The sequence below is a fragment of the Struthio camelus genome, chromosome Z (genome assembly GCF_040807025.1).
Source record: "Struthio camelus isolate bStrCam1 chromosome Z, bStrCam1.hap1, whole genome shotgun sequence".
NCBI lineage: Eukaryota > Metazoa > Chordata > Aves > Struthioniformes > Struthionidae > Struthio > Struthio camelus.
The window spans coordinates 61,623,258-61,646,413 of NC_090982.1; the positions used below are offsets into that span (position 1 = coordinate 61,623,258).

Below are 23,156 nucleotides of genomic sequence, written 5' to 3' on the forward strand. Positions count from 1 at the left end.
ACATTCCCAACTACATACCCATACATAGCTGAAATCTGGCCTCAAATACATACAAAGAAAGTTGCAGTCCTCCTATATGGGTGATGCATAACCCTGAATGCAAACTAAACACTTTCCACCATATTCAGCTGTGATGCAAGTGTGCAGTTCTATAAACACTTGTCTTCATTCTCTCCACTTCTGCGATGACTCTACTGTTCAAACAGCCTTTCTGGAGAGTTTAGTCTCTGAGCAGTTAAATATTCTCCTCCTCCAAGCTGCTAGCAAGCAGCTCAAGTTACTAGATACTGACAGTTGTGACACAGACCCCTTTCATTCAGGAACCAAAAAGATGGGGAAAAACCCCCACAAAAGTATATTTTTAACCCCAGGTTAGTCATCAGTGTTAAGTCAATGGGAAACATTAACATTCACCCAAAGATAACACAAGTATTTGTCCTTTATAATAGAGACTCAAGCCAACTCAATTATCATAAGACGCACAATGAGCACGTCTTATACTTTGATTCTATGGGTGTTTCAGTGACAACAGCGAAAACAATCCAAAAAAATCACTTTCTGGTGAAAGTCATGGGTTTTATCAGACAGCTGCCCCTCAGACAAAGTGAAAAGGTACGGAAAGTATGAGCTCTCTACATAACCCAAGACGGTTTCTTAAGAACGTATATGGAAACAAATCTCAAACAAGCATAACATACTGTTTATCAAACATATCAATCCGCTAAAATCCTTAATTTCTGAAGTTCAGAAATGTATTCTTTTGTAAAAGTTAAAAATATTTACTGAACATAAAATAAAGAACAGGTAACTGAAAATGAAAGAAAAGGGCAAAATACATTATACGATTACAGAAAAATATAAAAACTTTGAGAGCTTTTAAGAGATGGAAAGCATTCTGTGTACCTACACTTAGCTGTGTTTCTGGCTCTGTGTTCTGCTCATTTGCTTCAGATTCTGCTGCAGACTGCAGAAAATACTCCTCTGTCTGGAAACTCTTATTTTCTTTCTGAGAGGCCTCTGCTGTTAAGAGCATTTACAAGGGGCAGCAGGAAAAAGAAAGATTATAGCATCTTTATTTAACAATTAGCCATTCTGAACATGATCTCACAAGATCTCAGGACAAATAAAGTTTCTCTATTAGTTTCCATGGGCAATGTTCAAGGGAGTCACTGCAGAACAAACACCCTACAGTATAACTTTTACAAAAAAAGTCATAAAATAATAAAACAAAGCATCCATACCTGTAATTTTGAGCTTTTCCCTTTGCAATACAGTGGTAATAGGTGTCCTCTGGAACCAGTGTCCTGCTCCCTCCACTTCCCACAAAAGGTCATGATCCCCAGGGTATTTCTCAAAATAGCGCTTACAAACTGAACAAAAACAAGGTAAGAAAAAGAAAACTATGTACACTGTACACTCAGCTGTACTTCAGTTTTAAAAGTTTATCTGAAATAAATTAAATTCATTTGTAATCTTCCATCATACACATACACCACCAAAAAAGAATTGTTCAACAAGTAGTCCAGCATAACCATATATATATAAATATATATATAACCATAACATTGCTTTACTCTAGTCGTCTTTCTCAGTAAATCTCTCCTTCAGATTAAAGCACTTTCCACTATTATATTAAACTGCAAACAAAAATGGATGTGACTTTTTTTCTTCTTCTCTGAGCATCCCTTTTGGCGTTTTACAGCTTCACTAGTCCTTGTCCCTGCCAATCACAAGACCAAACCGGGATGGAAGAGTTCTTAGGCAGAGCATGTAGCGAAGTGATTTCGACAACTAGCGTTTTTACAGGCCCTTCTTGAAAGCACTTTTTGGGAAGGCGAACACATTGTTATTGCATGGTTTATCATCATCCATTCACCACTCACTTTTGGAATATCTTCTTCTCCATTCCTTCACCTTTTTGCTCCCGGTGCACATAACAAACATGCACGCGAAGAAGCGTGTTACGACGTTGTTCGGTAGTGGCTCCTAGGAAAACTGCCATTTTTTCAACTGGTTCTCTACCAGCGCATAACCTCTGTGGACAAGATCCTGACATATCACTCCTTGGCCAGCGAAGTGAATTAGTCATTAAATTGTGCTTGAGATGGTTGGCCAGTTTAAGCTTAAACGAACAAGGTCTACTCGGATCCAACAGCAGAGTGGGGTATTTATAACAGCAGAAAATTTCCAGTGGCTTAGCAAAGAGGCCGAATGAAAACATGAACGTGCCAGGGAAGCCTGGCAGATGCACTGGGAGCAGGACAAGACAAAGCAAGCCTTGAGAAACTAGGCAAACAAAGTCCTGCTTGCCTGAACACAGACAATCCCAAGCAACATCATTTCCGGAATGTTTGTTATTTCCTAGATGACCTATCCCTCTTGGGCTGTTAATGATAGAGCAACAAGTGTTTTCCTTGTACGTTAAAATTTTGCCTCCTTATACTTAAGTTAAAACAGCCAAAAACGTTCACTTGACCAGACTTCCTGGGAAAGCCAAGGAGGAGCCAATAATCTAATCTCACACACAGAAGATTTGAATTTTATCAGGAAATATTTCACCATCTTACTCAAATGAGGGCTTTTAATCTTCACTGAAGAGCAGAATGTTTAAAAGACGCTCACTGTGAGGGTGGTTGAATGTTGAAACAGGTTGCCCAGAGAGGCTGTCGAGCCTCCGTCCCTGGAGGCATTCAAAACCCGACTGGACATGGTCCTGTGCAACCTGCTCCAGCTGATCCTGCTTGAACACGGCGGTTAACCAGATTATCTGCAGAGGTCCCTTCCAACCTCAACTATTCTATGATTCTACGACGCAGCCACAAACAGAGAGTGCTACCATGGAGCTTGAACAATGCTGCCCATTTGGACACAAAGAAAACACAAAGACTACCAGAAGAATAAATCAAAGAGCTTGCCTGTGTACATGAAAGACGACAGTGGGTATCGTAAGCCAAGCGTGTCTTCAGTAAAGGAATCCACAAAGTCTTCCAACATCATCAGCCCAAAGTCTTTCCCACGATGTTGCCTTCTTACAAACATCGTGTCTAGCACTGGAAGCTGGTAACTCTGAGTAAGGTAAGAGCTACAAATGCTTCCTAAAATAACGGGAAGGGGAAAATATCCATCAGTATTTCAGCAATGACATGCTGCAGCATGGATTTTAGCATATTCAGTTAAAGACAGGCTGTAATTGCTATAAGCCATTTATTGTCTCTTTGGAAAAGCTTTATAAAGCTGCCAAGACAGTTCATAGATTACAATATCGGAAAAGTTGCCTGCTGAATTAGTCTGGTACTACCAAAAAAAAAAAAAAAAAAAAGAAGAGCAGTAGAGAGAAAAAGGAAAAAGGCTCACTTTAAAAACCTCACTGCACAATTCCTTAGGAAATTGGACTAAAAATGAAGCTGAAAAAGGGAGGAAGGAAAAGGAGCCAAAAAGTTCATGAATTACATTTCTCTATTGGCTACATAACTCCTCAGGACAAATACAAAGACTGTAATTCACCTCTTGTTTAAGGACTGAAACAGTAATTCCAGTTTTTGAAATGAAAAAAAGCTTTTCACTGAAATTTTTGCATAAATAGCACATCTTATCCATAGTTAAAATGAAAATGAAACAGACTGTGATAACACATATGTACTGCAGGATCAGAGGGTCGCTATGGACTCAGGAACGCCAATGTGATGTCACTTAACAGCATTAGAACAACACTTCAACTCTCCACTCCATTTTCAGGATTTCAGTCATTTCCACGTTTCAATCCATTTTGCCAGTCAGTGTGAATCATACCAATGAACGGTTCTTTCCTCTAACGGGGCTAAAGAGAAACATGTAGTCTTCTATAGAATTTATTTTGTCCTTGCAATAAATACCTTTAAAGACCAATGAACACACTTATCTTCACTTTTTAAGCAAGGGAAACATAAGCAGAAAGATTACATTACTCGGACGCCCTCTGCGATACTAGTCAAGCTCCAACACTTTCCTAACCATCCGTATCCAGAGCTTGCTCTCTCCACACGAGGTACTCATTGGGAGAATACAATACACAATCAAACGTGAGTGAAATACCGGTAATACCGAGAACGACTAACCTTGAGTGTTTGTTAACTCAGGACAAAATTGGCAGAGTAGCATGAAAAATGTAACAAACGAGCATCTTCATACAACGCATGGTAAAACTTCACTGATCCATAAGCAACTGTCCCCATTCCGGACTAAAAATAAAACCACTATTCTAATTTGTAATTCTAAGTCCCAAAACCTAAAACACTCCAGTGCAAGTACTACTTCACGACCATCACACTAAAGCAATGTTGACATTAGAAAAATATTGGGACATGTACAGATAAATAAAATATTTCATTTCTAATAAATGTAGTATTGATAAGCAGAACAAAAATACATCATTAGCTGACTGCTTTCCTATATTGTTTACCAGACCAGAATACGTCAATGACCCAGTCAGTTTTTCTATTGCATTTTAACAGTTTGCAAAGGCATATGTTAAGAGATGGGAGATGTCTCCAGTGAGTCTCCAGCACCGTAAGTAACCCAGAATTCATTAGCCCCTTCTAGAGGTAAAATAAAAATGCCAGCATGTTGCTCCTTGATCTGAAAATTGATATTCTAACTATGAACTGCCAAAGTAATAAACAGCCAATTCATAAATACCAAATTTTATTCGGCCAAAAAACTTAAACACCACAATAAAATCTTAATTATTTAAAAGGGAATTATAATGTTTTAGAAAAACAGGAAAAACAGAAAATCCGTAAGATTAATGGCACAAACGTTTAGCTAAACTGTAAACTCTGAGGGAGTGCACATGCATGGAAGGAAAGGGAATCACTTTTTGTCACCAGCAGGTGTAGCTGAGTCTTGTGCCCATGAGCGAAGCTTTTCTGCTGTAATGCTGTAAGACGTTTAAGAGACAATGATATTCAATTCTACAAACATTTCAGATAAACAGGAGCTCTACATTCTGGAGCTAGTCAGACCTTAAGCAGGCAAAACACAGGATTACTGTGCATAACTTCCGCAATCTTTTTACTCCCCAGTGAATTTCAGACTCATCAAACATGATATGACCTTGTCCAATACATGTGAAAAAACAAACTAAGAATACCCTTGTGCTTTCACATTACCAGTATGTCATCACAGAGCACAAGTGCACAGATTCGAAATTAAAAAGGGAAGAACACAAGAGACATTTTCTAACCTTCAATTAATGTAAACACATAGAGGAAGCCAGAGAAGCAGCAAAAGCACTTGATATGGATACCAGAACTCAGAACAAAGTACAGAGCACAGCTCTGTTCTCATACTAGCATATTTCATTAGCTTCAAAGGAAGCTAAGACTTCTTGTAAACTAATTTTAAATTACGCTACTACCCCTTAAAAGCAAACACACACACATCAATCCAGCAGTAAACAACTGCCCTATGGAAAAAAGGTTTCAGGTACATCTCACTTTTACGGTTTTAAATCGATTCTGTAGAATACTAAGATATCCAAGAAGGACCTTCTTAGATCCCTAAATCACGCAAGCATTTAAGCTACTTCTAGAAATTTTAACTGCAGTCTGACCTTTTATGAATTCAAGAAAATACTAATTCACTAGGCCTGCACAGCTTCTAAGGTCTAACTAAATAGTTAGACAGCATTTTTCAAATACACTCCCCCATCTCCCCTCTTCCCCCACCCTCAGCAAAAAAATGTTTTTAATTGGAAAAAAAAAAAAACAGAAAACCCACAACACACAAGTGTTTTACCTGTAGGTTTAACAGAATAGAACCCAATAGCCTCTCCTTTCCTCCATAAGATCTTAGCATAGTCATTGCTACCGTGACAGAGAAATGGGATCTCATTTCTTTCTATTTCTTGTTTCCGATAGATAATTCGATTCAGAACATAGAGAACCACCCTCTCTCCAACAGACTTCACCTAAGGAAACACAGAAGAATATTTTAGAAGAGTGGTTAGTTTAACTGATACTCACACATCAGGGACCTTATTTTCAAAAGTGCCAGCTAACACAGTTGCAACTGCAAAAGAAGCAGCTAGTGCCCAAAGCTCTGGGTTTGTCCATGGGACAGAGATGCTCTGAAACCACAGCAATAGGTTAGGTGTAAAGCACTACCATACCCAGAGGATATTTCACAACTTCAGTGTCAGTCCCAGCCCAATAGATAAAAGCTCGGGGTTGGAGGGAGAACATTTTGATTTAACTCAGAACTATTCTGGGATTTTAGAAACATTCACCACATGGAATAGCAGTATGCCAGCATCAGACTTCCCAGGCCAGCAGGTAACTGGAGTTCTGCAAAGAAGTCAGGACTCGGCATACTCGAATCAACTGCTGATTGAGCAGCAGACAACAGGACATGATGCAGTGGAAGAAATACTTGCAACACTTCCTGTGGCATTAAACAGGGAATTCAATATTCTTTTCTCCTTCCCGCAGGGTTTCTTTTACACATGAAATTGAAGGTCACCACTACTATCCTACCACAATGAAGGAAAAATGGAGAAGCTATGCTCCTTTCCCAATGCCAGAAGTTTCAGCTCATCTGCCTATAAAAGATTTAGCTTTCCCGATTCACTCACCATCCTACCATTACAAAGCACACAAAAAAAAACACAAGGCTGCATGCTGTATTTTCTAGGGTAAATTTTTGGTAAAAAAAAAAACAAAATAAAAACCACCCCACCACCCATACCAAAAAGAATACCCAAATTCCATGAGCAGATATAGGTGACAGTGCTGGGGGGGGGGGGGGGGGAGAAGTTACAGTTTTGGGGGGTGAAAAAAAAATCTGAACTACTTAGGCATCAGTAAGGGTAACAAAGCCCAAAGAAACAAAATAAAACAAAAAAGCAGATACCAGGCAGCTTATATGTTCCCAAATCCCATATATTACCACCACAGGCCAACAACTCCAACTCTCTTCTATCAGAAGAATTTCCTTTCAGTATTTCTAGCTTACTAATCATCTGATAAAACCGACAGGTATTCCTACGATATAACACACCATTCTCCCGAGACATTTCAACACAAATAGATATACTATATCCAAAGGAGTAAGGAAAAAACATCATTAACAGCAAAATAGCTTGCTTACAAAGTGACTGTACAAGGATCACTCTTTCTCTAGATGGTATCTTCGCAACAAAATTCCCTTCCCCTTAGTACCGATTCCGCTATTGCCCTTGATCTTGCTTTTACATGAGATGGCTTACTCACTTCTAAATCAAAACATGTTACATCTCAGACACCAGCTATTTGCCATTATCTTGAAGGATACGAACAACTCCAAGGTAAACATTGGAGCGCCTTACCTGCTGAAGCCCCTCTCTCGAAGGTACAGATGTTCTCACAATGTCATCAATTGACCACCACTGGTCAGCAAGATACAGGGCTACAGCTTGAAAGAAACAAGTGGAAATAAAAAGTTAGCGATCATCACCATTCCAAAAGAAACATATTCATTAAAGTCACTAAACAATTAGGAATACCACTGTAGCAATCAAGTCAAGCATCTAATCAGCACCGTATTAATGCAGTTCTTACTACCTCAGCACAACATATGTAGTGCTATAGACACCCCCCCCCCAAATACGTAACACTCCCTAGTCCAAGACTTGTTTGAAAGCTGAGAACAATAAGAGAAACTAAATGCAGATTTTGTGCACTGCGACATAGGGAAAGTGTTTTTCAGACGTGAGCACTATCCTTTATTGCTGTGCTCTAGCACCTCTTTCCAATAAGAACTGCCCCTGCCAAGAGGAGTCACATATGTACACACACACACACACACACACACAGGTGAATTTTAGTTTTGGACTGACAGTGGATATTGACATTGGAACTGTGCAAGTCTGAGTCAGATGGATGTAAAACAGCTGATGGCCATGTGATTAGCTATCGGGAAAAACCTGGATTTGCTGGTGTTTATGGCAAACTCAGAACTCATAGGTTTGAGGTTGTATGGAAAGAGAAGGAAACAAGGCATAGCACTGAGCTTATTATGGAGGACTGGAAGGGAAAACAAATAAAAAACAAAAATAATCCCAACAGTAAGATGGTACCTTGGCCAGAGAGATGTAAGGACTTGCAGGCAAAGACAAATTCAAACTTGATGCTGATCGATTGCTGCTAATAAAGAGCATCTAAATTAATGGCCAAACGTGTAGATTCTATGAAAGCTCAGTAAACTCATTTTGGAGAGGTGAGGTATACATCAAGCAACCAAGAGACACATGTTGTACTTGGTTATTAAGTGCATTGAATCAGACAAGCACTGTTCTGTTGCTAGATATCTTCTGAATTTACCACGTCCCGTTCTACTTTGATTAGTGTGCAAAGTTCTATTATTTGTGCATATGAATCCACAACAAAAAGAGCAGTAAGGGAACATGACTGCAGTGAACAACAAATGGAAAAGTGGCAAAGCTATGAGCTACACTAGTATGGAATGAGCAAGGGCCTGGTTACACGTATTTGTCACAGAAAAAGAAATAGTAACACAGAGATTAGAATCTTAAAATGAAACCTGTGAGCGAGTCCTCTGGTGCAAACAAAGCAAGAACTTTGTGTGTCTGCTCTCCACCATAAAGAGGAACGAAGCCCACAGAAGACAAGCTAATAGGAATCTGAAACAAGAGCGTACAATACTTCAATAGACTCTGGCTAATGCAACATTAGTAAAATATACAGAAAACATTTAGCAGGGTAAGCAAGATGAGTTTTGAAAATTGAATGCTTAACAGTTAGTTGTAAAAGACAAGTATCGGACCCTGGCCCTGACTGACTTCTTTATAACACAATCTGTCTTCACGAAGCAAAAAAATAAATAAAAAAATAAATAAAAAAATAAAGAGCTCCAACTCTCAAGCTCCAGCAGATTTAGCTGCAGCAATTTACGCTGTTACAGCTCTGCTGTCAGCAGCTTGTGCTAATATGCACAACTGAAGTGAGGTGCGCAACGAGCCAGCATATGTTCACTTCAACAGCCACAGCTACACAAGCTGAGGCAGGCAGGCAAGTACAAGAATATCAAACTGGCACAGCTAACTTGCCGAAGTTTGTTAACAATGGCCAAACAATGTTAAACATGCCAAAGTGGGAAGTTTGGATTCAAAAGCATTTTCTTCCCTAAAACTGCACACATTTTAGAAATTTCAAATTTGTCTGCTTGATTCTACCTCTGTATCAATGTAAGAAAGGTCAAAGCAATTCACCGCTCAGGAGTTAGGGACCTTTGTGGAAATTCCTTTTGATATTTAAACTTGCATGTTTTCAATATTTAATTAGTGCATCAAAAAAAAAAAACCCCAAAACTAGACAAGTGTTAATGGTGTGGTAAATAGACTTGCTTACCCACAAAACAATCTATAAGATTATGATATGCTATGCCACAAATGATGATGTTAATACAGATAAATATTTAGGCATACGGCACCTGCACTTACCACAAACGCTGGGAAGTACTCAAGATTCTGCTTCTGCAAAGGAATCTGCAGCACTCACCTTTTATGCCCATAGAGAATCCTCTCACCTCACTTATTTTTCATTAAAGATACACATCATTACTTTTGTTGGTATTAGTTATAGCAGAAGTGTTCATCTGGATGGAGCCAACATTGGACAGCTTATCACTCAAGTGTTTGAAACACACAATGCCATAGCCAGTCTCCATTAGAGCTCTCAGCAACAGCAGGGAATATTTCAGACAAAACAAAAAGGATCACTTACTAAATCAGTGAAACTTGCATATAAAGAGTTCAACTCAACCACGAGGATCACTGAAGAACCGAGATACAAAAGGCCAGTCAGCTTCAGTAAAGCGTGAGTTCCAAGTTATGAAAATAAATTTTTAATGACTACGTGAGTTGGCATCTCTAGGGAAGAGCTTAAGCAATTGGTTGAGATTAATGTGGTTTTTTTTTTTAAATAAAGTTATTTAGTACCTACGGATCCATTGCCCAGAGGCAGCAGATGAAGTGACTGATATCCAAATCTAAACCCACCTCACAAAACAACTAAACAGAGCTTAAAACATAATAGGGAAATTTTAAAATATAAAAGCCATGGTAAAATATTGTTAAAATAACGATATCATTCCATAGTTTTGGACTGTTTTTTTTCCCTACATACTTTAAATCTACAAGCCTATCAAAAAAAATATGGCCAAGGTATTTGCTGGTTCTTACTTTGTTATGGTCTGGCAAGGACAAGAACTCAGGACGATTTGGATCCCCACACCGAAGGTCAGACATGTAGTCCTCTGCAGAGCTCTCCAAGTCCTCATGACTGTAGCCATTCAACATATCCACTGGGAACGCCATCATCTTGAGAGAAAAGTAACACTATTATTACTGCAGGTAACCAGAAGGATGCAACGCACAGTCTATCATATATTCCTACTAAAAATCTAACTAGGAAAACTTAAATACCTCCCTCTGCTCCTCTCCTGAGGAACTATCCAAGCGAAGCACTAACACTGAGCACGACTCTCAGCCCCATCTACACAACTTGGTTTTCCAATTACACACAGACTAAGGCAAGGTGGGCACTGCTGCGTTTAAAACAAACCCATTTTTGTCTCTTCTTCCTTTGCCTTCTGTGTCTCTTCACATTATTTTGTGGCAATTACAGAGGACATGCATATAACCGTATCTTCCACCTCTGAGCCAGAAAGAGAGAGATGCTTCAGGCATTGAATTAGGGTGGTGCCTATTAACACCTAGCCTGTTAAACGATACGTGAACCCCCTCTGTGTTCAGAAGCAGAAAGGGAAGGTTTTAGCCCGCAGACCCCTCTAGACCCAAACATGGCAGATTTCGACACACAAAACCCCTCTTTGCAGCACAGGTACAATAGGCCACACACTGCCTGTGTCAGGCTCACAGGACGCACACACATGTGTTTCTGTATGCAATCACCAGGCAGAAATATTGAAAGGCCCACTTTCAATCAGCTAAGTGTCACCACAAAACTTAACCTTTTTCAATAGGTCTCCTTTACGCTCATCCCTTCGGAGTGGAAGTAAAAAAGCAACAAAATCTAAATACCACAGAAACTTAACAGTGTTTTACAAGTTACTAGCACAGACAGACAGATCATTAATCTCCTTTCACCACTCTGCTGTTTGTGCCAGCCAGCAACTCTCTGCGATACTTCTGTTGGCACCTCCTCCCACATCAGTGCTCACAAAAATCCTTTGTACACCTTGCTACATCCCTCAATACAAACAACTCCAGCAGCAAGCTATATACCAGTCTGCATCTCTTACAGGAGCAGTCCATGGATGGCTGTGCCTGCTGCTTTCATGAAACAGGCCAAAATCACAGGCTGAGCTGCACAATTAAATCCCTCACAGCTGATTTTTGAGGCCACCAGGTTAGCAACAGGTGACCAGTCAGACAAGAGGCAAACAGTTCAAAAACGAATAACAGGAAGGACTTCATTTATTTTGGAGAGTTTGCATTTAAACCCCTGCGAAGAAACTGCTGAGTCGGTCAGAACTTGTCTCTTCAACCAGCTGACCGCTTTCAAAAACGTTTCAACTGTGAATAGGACAAGGCTCGAGCTAGTGAAAAACAACAACCCAATCTCAGATTTAAGAGGTACTTTATTAAGGAGGAGAGAAAACCAAAGGGAGAGCATGGAAAACTATGGTGGCAATAGCTCCTTGGACCTTTTCTTGGATTCAAGTTCTCCTTGTCAAAGCAGCATCAAATTAAGATGAACAAGAGCTCCTGGAACCCACTCAATGTTCTTTAGCTAAAGCTACTGAAGGTCTATAGAGCTAAACTCAAAAGCAGACACACCGGCTTCTTTTGGGCTAGGGCCCAGACTCTTACAAGCATGGGCTAGTTCATGAGTTTCTGTCCTGGAAGAACACTGGATCTCTTGATCTCTCCCACCATTGCTCCCAGCAACGCATCACCTAACTCTCAGGCGAGCACAAAGTTTTTCCCAAGGGATTTCAGATTCCTAGTCTCAATTTATTCTCGCTTTTTTCCAGTCCTCTCCCTTTCATCTGCCATTCGGTGCTCTACCAGCACAGGTAAATTATATGCAAAAGACCCTTTGATTTCAACTCACCCAGTGGCAACTAGAAAGTGCATTTTAAAAGCTTTTTAGCAGCAATAATGTACTACTAAAAAGTTGCTTGAATAGGCTGTTCCTTCCACACAAAAGGCAGATTTTTTTTTATGTTAAACTAAAAAACAAACTCAGACATGATTTCATCGGCATTTGCAGCTGTTAAAAGCATTCCATTAATGCCGTTTTTTAAGATATATATATATATACACACACACACATTCCCCACAGCAATTTCCTTTCAGATCCAGCTCATTCCTTTCCCTTATCTGTTATTCGGGTATTCTCTTGCTTTCTCTTCTAGTCTCTCACATTCCTCCTACTAATTGCTCCCTACCCCCTTCTGGATGCTTAGCTGCATCCCTCAATTCTCCTTCCCCCTCCAGAGGCTGCCATGGCTAAAGGGACGGGGCAGGCAAGACAGATCCGACACCAACTCATTTCCTCCCCCGTTGGAAAGGGAAGGCAGTTCCACAGCTGAAGACCAGGCGTAGCTGCCTTTGCTGCAGCAATAATCCACAGCAGCCAGAGGGGCTGCTACAAGGGAAAGTTCAGCCACCCATGGTCTCCTCACCTCCAGCGGAAAACAACACAGTTTTACCTATCCATATGACAGCTCTGAAACACACTAGCAATATGTGCGCGTTTTAAATGCACTATTTATTCTAGCAGGGTCAAGCCCCTGAGGCAGATAGGGCTGTTAAATATCTCACCTTCCTGTCTCTTCCTGACTTCTCAGCTCCTTCCACTTTAAGGTCTGGATCCAGCCTACTAAATCCAAGCACTTAACTGAGGCTGCCACATCAGGAGCGTAATTCTCCTTAGCTCCTCTGCTAATCAACGGTAACAGAGAAACTCCTGTGCTTGGTAACTTAATCTCCCAATTGATCAGTGAGGGCTGGCTGTTCCAGCTCTGAATTTAGACATTGCAGCTAAACGCCTGAAGTTAGCCAGGAAGAATCCAAGCCCAAATTCATATCTTTGTGCAGGACAAGACAACACAGAGTGCTGCTTTGTAACTAACACCAAGAAACCAGGTCAAAAACATTCAGCCTTCACAAAATATCTGAAGAAATCTGGAACTGCTGATAAATGTACTAGCACACTGCAAGAGCTCCAGTACGAACAGGAACAAAGGTGAAATGTGAGTTGCATGTCACTGCTTCTGTAACAGCATGAGGTTTAAAGACTGGCTAGCTGCAACAGACCAGGTAAATTCTGCTTTAAGGGGGATACACAAACAACTTCAAATTTAGTTTTCTCTATCCTCGCAAGGGAAATTTTATATGTATGTATGTGTGTGTATATATATATTTTATATATATATATATATATATTTTTTTTTTTTTTTTAAAAAAAAGAAATACCAAAATGCCTGGACAACTTTGAAAATAACAAATGACTTCAGATGAGCTTTCATTATTACATGACAAAGAGGCACGCAAGCTACAAGCTATAACTAAAAGCCTCTAGGTTATAATTCCTGACATTTTTAGAATAAAATAATGCAAGACTAAAGCAGAACACAGGCAGTAAGAAATGCAGTAGACTATCTGAATTCTGACCACTATGAAAACAAAAACAATCATACCTTTGCTTACAGGTAAACAAGGACAAAAACTATTTTCTGCTAATTAATAAACGCATAGAAATACCCCCAACATCAAGCAAAGACCTTCTTTCTATTGAGTTGGTATCAATAATGCACAAATTCCAAGGCCTGCTATCAAAGCAGTCAGAGATTCTCGGAGTCTGTCCCTATGTTCCACCTTGATAAAAATAATTTACCAAAAAAGTGAAAAATCCACTTCTTAGGAGGGTTGTTTAGCCATGTGTTTGGCTTATTTCATATTTTAATATAGCGTACTTTACTTCTATCCACTCCCCCATCTCAACTCAATTATATTCACTATGTTTGAATTTTTACCTTCTGGCATTTAGAGAATGTGGAAAGCAGTTATGTGGGAAAAAAAAATATATATAGATCAATCTTCAAGAGTGACCATCCAAGAAAATCTGCTTGGCATCCCTGTTTAAAAAACATCCATCTTTTGTCGTGTGCAGCAGGTTTAACATTTAAAGTTAAGACCTCTCAAATATTTTTGTGATGTAATTTGTATCTTAGTGTTGATGAGCTCAGGTATTTCAGAAGACCACATCCCTGGAGAAATCACTGATTATACACAAAAAGCAATCAAATTGCACTAAAAGCACTGAGCAGCTGAAAACAAGAGAATGCCCCTGCTTTACCAGTCTTCACAGACCACCAGAAAGTAGTCTGCCTAAAACGTAAGAATCTTTGTTTTAAACACAAATTAACCTACCATAGACAAATCAAGCAACTGCCAATTGTGGTAAGTTAATAAATTTCCTCACACACAAAAATGTGATTCGTTTGTCTTACAAAGTAAACAGAGAGAGGGCTTTCACCTCCGAAAAGCTTCAAGTAACATGAGAGAGAGAGGGAGAGAGAAAATAGCTTTGCAGTTTTTCTTGCTGAGAGCACTACAGGTTTGTACAGCGCGGCAGCAGGAACAGCACAGGTCCCCCCCCCCGCCAGGCAGTCCACCACACCCCTTGCTGTTGCTCTAAGCCTGTGTGTTGGACGACTGTAAACCTGTCAGGTCGAATCCTTGTCACACGCTGTGGGTCCGCGCTCTGCTCAAGGGGTACCACTCCAATTGGCTAGCCAGCAGTCAGGCTGACCGAGCACACCCCACGTAGCCTTAAGCAACCAAACTCATCACGACCATTTGTACAAAATGGATATTAGAAGTGGGGGGGGAGGGGTAATTTTATTTTTTAAAGTGCAAATCTTACACTCTTCATAAACATATCATTTCCCATAACAGTTTTAAAGACTGTACAGAATAACCTCACATGAACAACATTTGCTTTAATGTGGAACTACATCACTTTTCTCCTCCCCAGCACTGTACAACTTACTAAGTGAGAAGTGGCACGTCCTTTTTCGAAACAGCTGCAGTGACAGAGGGTAGAGATCAATTCAGGAAACAAGGAACACATTTAACAAGATAAGTAAACAAATTTCTCTGCAACCAAGATAGCTCCGAATTCACGAAATCTTCATTAGTATAAGCATTAAGATGGAAAAATTATTCTTGATTTTTTTTCTTGCAGTGGAGAATAAGCGGGCAATCTTGGCAATCGAGTCAGATGTTAAGTTTCTGAGTGCTAGGTGCAACCGCTATTTAATCTTAGAGGCTTATGAGGGAGAGACGCGCTCCTGGAAGCGGGAGCAGGACGCCACCTGCACGGGCCCTCGCTACACGCTGCCAGCAAACAACAGCAAGTTTAAGGAAGCCAAAAGCTTCTTGGTTTCTTATAGCATGTCACAGGGGTTAAAAGCAGCTTAAAACTGTTTGGGGGTGCCTTTATCCGAAAGGAACTGTAGTGTAAGTGGCGAGGCTGCTAGCTGAGGATTTAAAAGAATCAGGATAAATTTCCAGCTCCGCCAGACTTTTCCACAGGAGCACAGACATGTTACTTAACCTCTATCCGCTTCAAGCACCAAGAATCTTCCAACTTAAAATAACTGACACAAACACACATGATATAATAAATATATGCAAAACTAAATCAACAGCTAGACAGCAGGGTGATCAATTTTAAGATATAAATTAGGGTTTAAAATAAACTTAAATAGTTTCTCTTTAATTACAATTTGAAGTTATGAGAACATACACTAGGGTGCCCAAATTATGACCTGCAGACCTTTGCTGATAAACTAGCATATTTAATCCAGCCTCAGCCCACACGTGCGCAGCCGGTCTAGTCCTAGGATAAGTACTGGCCACTCGGACAAAAAGTATACTGCAGTAGTGCCCAGCCTGAAGTCTGATAAGTCTGATCTATTTAAACAGCTCCTGAAGAACGGAAGCACAGGACTCCTCGCAGACTGCCATGCCCTTCTCAGGGACCAGCAGGTTCCTTGAACAAGGATCTGCTAAAACACCACACGCAAAACACAACGCTATAAGTGAGACCGTGCCACAGACACCTTGCCACGACCTCCTAGGTTACATACAAGCTAGAGTTGGGCAGCATTGTGAGAAGAGTCTTTGAAATGACAAACTGAACCTCCCCATACAGGCTGGCTGCTGAGGGGGCCGGGGAGGCCCTCAGCCGCGCTCCAGAACCACACCTGACGACCCGCTCAACCAGCCATCCTCTTCTCTAGCAGAGCAGGGGGAACATCAGCTTTGCTTTGCTAGGCAAGTTTCCCAACTCGCTAAGTCCAATCACTAGAGTTCAGGGAAAGCTGAGAAATGACATAAAAGTTGGGGGGGGGGGGGGGGGAAGTAGTATATTTTCTCTTCTAGTTTTGACTTAAAAATGAGTTGCAACGATGACATCTGCTACTTCTAAAATTGTGAAATTCTATTGACTAGAAGCACAAGCTCAGCTAACTTATTTACATAAATGTTTCTTTGTTTAGACTAACCAGCTGTCATATACACAAAACATGTTTTCATCACTTTTGTTGCTTCCTTATTCAACATCAAGGACTTTAAATGAGGGGGATTGTTTTGTTTGTTTTTTAACATACGGTGTATTTGAACTTCTTTATGATTTCTATTCAAACACAGTCTAAAACAAACTTTACGTATGTAAAAGTTGTTCATCCTTTTCTAATATAAAAATAAGTAAATATTAATTTATGTTAAGATAATTAATAATTTAAATATGTATAGTGAGTACCTACCTGATCTATTATGAGTTTTGTGGTTTGAGATACATAGGGAAAACCTGTTCCCTAACTACCAGTTTAGACCACAATTGTAACAAAGCTTTTACATTTCGCAAGTATCCCTGTCTCTAAGCTCTATTCAATTTAATTTGTAATGCAGACTGATGGAAAATAAAGACATTTTAGGAAAGGGAAGGGGTTTTCTTTTTAATAGTATATAATATAGTATAAATTAGGTATTACGTATCAGGTATAATATAGTATATATTAGGCTTTCTTGATAACTGCACAGGCTTGAAAAAAAAAAAAAAAACTATCAGCAGTACACTACTTGCCACCTGAACAGACCACTCAAACCCTCTCTGCTCAAATGTTTGTTTTAATGGAAAAGAAGCCATTTTCATCCCTTTTTTATCTTTAGGGTTCCCCCAGCCTGAAATCTGTGCAAATTAAAACAGGAGCATAAAACACCAAACAACATCTACACACACAGTATAAAATCCCAAACAGAAAATTCCAAAGAGAATCCAGCACAGTGGTCTAGAAATCATTGTCAACATCTTCCAAGAGCTCTGCGTTAATACGACAGCCACATTGTTTGTAATCTGCTTGAAGCAGCTTACACAGCTTTGGCTTTCTATCAGAGATACTACTCAAAGCTGTTGATTTGAATGCAAATAAACAAACAAAAATAATCAATCCTTTCTGTTCACTCAACTAATTAACCACCATAATTTATGTTAATTCACTTGTAAAACACAGAATTATGAAATCTTTTGCTAAATAAAGGATCTGACTCTCCAATCCTGGCATAAAATGCCATTTCAGTGGAAATCAGCAACAATTATTTTTGAAAGGTATATATGATTGGGTTCAGACAGTCTCCTGTGGAACTAAATACTGAACAGTGTGTGGTTGGGGGGGGGGAGTCTTCCACATTAAAAAAAATGTATACACATATACACACACATTTTATTTTTAAAAAATCTTGTACAATTTAAATAAATTTTTTTGAAATAAAAATACAATCTAAGCAATAAAAGTTCATTTCTAGGTTTAAATATATTCATTTCTAGGTTTAAATATATTCAATACATATATAAACATACACACACAGAATGACACAGAATGGCCAAGGCTGGAAGTGACCTCTGTAGATCATCTAGTCCAACCCTCCTGCTCAAACATGTAATGAAAAAAAAGTTGACACGTGAGTAGTTCTGAAAGACTGAACTGCCACCAAAATGCATTAATACAAAACTAGATACTCTTAACACAGTATATAAATAACAACCCTAAGGAGTGCTTTTAATTAAACAGTGGCTAGACTTCCAGAAGAGGAAATACACGATCTCCATTAACAACTACAAAAGTTTATGGCTTTAATGAAAACAGGACTGAAATCTTACCAGTGATCAAAACTGATGTGGCAGAGGAGTATTAGAACATTCACGCAACTTCACTCTAAAACCCACCTCAGGTAGGTAAGATTCTTAAACAGATGCCTAATTAAGCACCTATGTAACACCACTGATGTTTTGCTTAAGTGATTAAAATCAGGCATTTGACTACGTAGCCTATTTGATCAAGGACTTCGTTCTTAGGCAGACAACACACTAACCGGCTATTTACATTTTCCTACATACTCTCACATCTTAATGAGATTATCAATTGGTTTCTTAAGCAGTTTCTTCTGCATAGAACTTGGGGAAATCAATACACACAACTGCTTCCTACGCGGAAAGTGTGCCAGATTAAACCTATTAAAGCCAAATGAAAACTCTGTGCTTTAGACCACTCAAAATAGTCTCACTTAACGCGGATTTTTGAAAAATGAGTTGTTCTTGGAGAAGTCTTTCACTTCTTTCCTTTCAGTTTCTCAAATTCGAATATACCCATGCACACAAGGAAATTCATTCCAGTTGTGCTTGAAAACAATTAACACCTAGAAGACAGAAACATAGGATAAGTGGGATTTTACTTGCTAGATCCTCATCTCCTTGACATTTCAGCTCTCTCTCATGCTCAGCTCTCATTCTTCTTAATCTCCCACTTTCTCTATCTCCCCTTCCCTCCGCAAGACAAGCATGCTTAGTGTCTTAGAAAAAACAACGAAGCAAAAGAACCATCAAAAATACCCCCCTCCCTATGAGCCACCTCCCCTCTCTAGTTACTGCTCTTCTTCCCCGCCATGCCCCAGCAGTTTTGGGGTTCTCCAGCTCCATCCTCAGCCCTCTCCAAGTTTGCTCCTGCACTTTATACTCCACAGAATTGGATCTTAAAGATGATCAGATTAAAGATCCCACAGCTCAGCACTTGTAGCACTCGCCCAGCTTCACTCCCCAGGCAGCAACTGGCCACACAGGACACAGCCAGCCACGCTGCGTTGCCCTCCCGCCTTCCATGACTCCGCATCCCCACGTTCTCCTCCTGCTTCTCCAGATGCCTCTTTAACAAATCCGTGAGAGAAGCCTCCTCTTGCCTCCTCTTTGATTTTCTGCAGTTTTACTTGTCAGTCTCTACCAGAAGACTATCTCCCACTCCTACTTGGTGCCCACACTCCTTGTCAGCTTGTTCAGTTTTCATGCTTCCTGTCACATTACCCCTCCATTTTGGGAGCAGCACCTCATAAATAGATCCATAAATAGATTTTAGAGGGATAAGAACAACAAACTCTTCTCTTGACCATACTTACAAAAAACCCACCACCTAATATTGTTAGATAGCTGGTGGTCTGTCAAACTATACCATACCAACCAGACACACTAGTGAGACTGCTACTGCAGTAACCCTATGTATGCATTTCCCTTTGTTTTTAAGCTCCTGATTGTGCTGTCTTCTCCCCTATCCCCACAAGCTGGGCGGACTTCAAGGCTATGCAGATTACGTTAGCCATTGCACATGCCTGTTATCACAGTTTAATGAGTTACTGCTCATCAGCTAAACAACAGCAACTCTGTGGGTGCTTCAAGAATATTCCAAATGCAAATTCAAATATGATGGTGACCATGGTTACTAATGGTGAGCAGCAGTGCATTAAGCTTTGCAGTCATGCCCTCCATACTTCAGGAATTACTAAAATAGTTGACCAAGCTACAACTATGCCTGTGGATATTCCAGAACTGCAGGAAATTCAAGTGCTGCATAGTACTCCAAACCTTGTTACTCTTAAAAAAACCCAAAACAAACAAACAAACTCTCTCTCCCTCCAGGTTATTAAGTCATTGAAAGTAGGAGACCTATAACTGAGAAAGAAGCAAATGCCTAATTTTCATCTGTGATTTAGATGAAAATGCAGAAACTGGGTAGAAATTAACATTGGATCTTCCCAGTGCTAAGAATACGTCACAGGAAGCAAAGCACGGAATGCAGTTAAACAAGACAGCAGCAACATCAGATCTCTTACCAATCCCAAAACTTTCTCGCAGACCACAAGCACACAGAATTGAAAAGCTCTGGCGTCTGACTAGATGACCCTATGGCCACTTACCATAGCTTGGGAACAGAAACTGGAAGGCAGCACTGCAGTAAGCATAACACATTTGGAACAGTAAGAACTTATACCTTACTTTACATTATGATTAGCAATTTTTCCAGAAAGGGCCTAGGCAGAAATCTCTAACCATTATCACCGTTACCTTCAGAAGATGGCAGATGGTTAGAAATACAGTGCTGAGAAAGAGAGAATTTTGAGTTGTAGCTCACTGTTACCTCGCTCAATGTTCTACAGTACTGCTGCGCACACCTGAGAGCTTGACAACATAAAACAGAACGATGAACTTCACTGGCAACAGTTAGCAGACTTATCAAAACGCGTAAGATCAAAGAATACCAGAAGAGCTAGCGATACAGAAAACTAGAAAGACAAGGGAAAGAACACAATTTTCCAAGATAAGAAAAAGACAGGATGAAAGTCAGATGAGAAGAATACCACAAACATTAAGAATAATGTTCAAAAAGGTAATTAGGGCTTGCAGACACCATACTTGGACCAAGGACATGATGAGGAAATCATTACTGAGTGGCAACATGAGCCCAGCCACTTTGTGAAGAGCTATTTCAAGTTACCATCCCAGCTGGTACCATTATAGCAAATACAATGGTGGGTGTAAGCCCGTGCAAAACAGCACTAAGGCCTTTACAAAAGGCTACACAGACAGACTGTCCCAACCCTCCAGTTGTATGTTTCTGCTTTCTACATCCCATCTCCGGAAGGATGGAAAAAGCAGCAAGCATGACCTAAAACTAGAAATAAACTCCATCATTTGAAAAAAAATGAGCATTCTAGAAACACAGATTCAAACCTAACATCAATATGACTCAGAAGCTAGCAAAGAGTCACGCATCTTGCGGGCTATTCCAACTAGAAGAAAAAATAAGTATCAAGGTCTGGTATTTCTTGTTTATATAAAAGTCCTGTTCCCAGAACAAAGGAAGAATCAAACATCAAAAGAGTATTTCATTGCTCAAAGCCCTCAGGAATCTGTTCAGACATCAACTGACTTGTATCCCTGTTCTCTAAGCTTTCCAGGGGGGCCACACAAACAAGCATCAGCTCAGGCCACGCTGACTTACCCAAACTGAATCATTCCTCCTCACCATCCATACCTACTGCTATCAGAGCCAGTATTTAGCAAACTCCTCACTAGACAGTTCCCGCTCCTGAGCGGCTCTGTCTTTGCCTTCGCTTTCAGCAGTCTCAAAGCAGCAGCTGGAAGATCACTAGTACTCTCTTCACCTACCTCCAAAGTAGTTTCCCTCCTGCTCCACAACTGTCTGAACTGAAACAGCAATGATTACACCCAATCTATCACAGTGTTAACACGCGCTCGCTAGCTGTCAGTGAACGTGTTAGCACAGGACAGAAGTTCGGCATCAAGAATGTCACTAATAGCAGAAAGGAATTCACACACTGCCTCCTCCCTGCTATCATCCTGTCCTGTCTGCACCACCTACCATCCTGACACCCTTCCAGGAATTTACATGCTTCTGTGAATATACTGCATTTCCCTTGCCTCTCTCTATAACACGTGCTTGTATGATTCAGGCTTCCAAGCTATACCTCTTAGTACCCATGCTATCCTGTTCTGGATGGACTTGAATTTTAGAAGAACAGCTTAAGAGCTCAGATCAAGCAGAAGGAAGAACTGATTTTCTCTAGAAATACAGATGTTCCTTGCATGGTAGAGACATGTTTAGAACAAGGATAAGCAAGGTACTCATACCTGTGAACATCACAGAGACAACTGCTCAAACCATACTGCACTGTATAACCTACTGGAACAGTATCAGCACCGCCAACTTATGATATCAAGCCCAAATCAGCGTTCTCCTGCAACTGAGGCTTAAAGGTATCAGGTTGTCACCTCCTACTTCTTCAGTGAACTTCTCATTTCAGCAGCTTCAGAGTAAAGGTAGACAGCACAAACTTTCAATGTTCCAGTATCAAAAGAAGTAGAGTACCTTACCATTTTAAAATCCTTTAGGCTGTCAATGCTGCACAGTAACATTTATGTTACTGTTAACATCTCCAACTATTATGACCAATTCATAAATCACTAATTCCCCAAAACGATGAATTTTGCTGTTTAATTCCTACAAAAGCTTTGGGAAATGCTATTCAAGCTAGAAAGCCTTTATCCTCTAATCTGCTTTGCTACCTTCAAAGATTTACAAAGAGCTAGAAAAAAGACTGATCTTCTAACAACACATTTACTAATCTAAACACATTTTACATTTGACAACTGATGTATAAAAATTACAAAATTAATTATGGTTAGCACAGCATTCCTCGCCATTTGAACTTCATGGAGAGACACAGTCACGCTTGGGAAAGGCTCCTGCGGTAGTAGGCTCATAATCACTGCTATGTTAAAGCTTCTGAATAAGGTATATTCTAGTACTGCCTCAGGGGCTACTGATCTGATGGAGGCTACACCTTTAGTGGTTATTCTTTCCCTTCAGTGGTTCCACAGAATCAAGAAAACTTATTCAGCCATGCATACTTTACATGTTTTAATGAAACCTTGAAGAGGATAACACTGAATTCTGCTCATCCTGCCCCATAAACTACCCGTAACCAAAAAAAGAGAGGAAAGACTGCCACCATGAATTTGCAGGTCCCCCGTTCTACAGTAGTAATAACAATAATAAAAAAAATTTAAGTGTTATTGTACTACAAAAATAAAGTAGAGGGCCAAGAGCGGAACAGACCAAGGTATTACAAATCAGAAATCTAAAATACTAATTTAAATAGCTGTACAACGTTCAGTTCAGTATGTGATTAGATAAATTCATCCTGCTAGATTTGCAACGCAAGGGATCATTTAAAC

General features: G+C 40.0%; 1 protein-coding gene across 2 annotated transcripts in view; it reads right to left on the reverse strand.

Annotated features, from left to right (window-relative positions):
• LOC104152935 (soluble lamin-associated protein of 75 kDa) overlaps positions 1 to 23,156 on the reverse strand; it is a 37,316-nt gene that overhangs the window by 10,911 nt on the left and 3,249 nt on the right. The window contains exons 2-8 of one of the 2 annotated variants that reach the window (XM_068928853.1): positions 10,217 to 10,354; positions 8,557 to 8,656; positions 7,343 to 7,428; positions 5,776 to 5,947; positions 2,916 to 3,095; positions 1,242 to 1,370; positions 908 to 1,020 (exon numbers count right to left, since the gene is read on the reverse strand). In XM_068928853.1, the coding sequence (XP_068784954.1) occupies positions 908 to 1,020; positions 1,242 to 1,370; positions 2,916 to 3,095; positions 5,776 to 5,947; positions 7,343 to 7,428; positions 8,557 to 8,656; positions 10,217 to 10,354 (918 nt within the window). The remainder of the gene's footprint in view (positions 1 to 907; positions 1,021 to 1,241; positions 1,371 to 2,915; positions 3,096 to 5,775; positions 5,948 to 7,342; positions 7,429 to 8,556; positions 8,657 to 10,216; positions 10,355 to 23,156) is intronic. The other variant, XM_068928854.1, reaches the window with a different exon arrangement.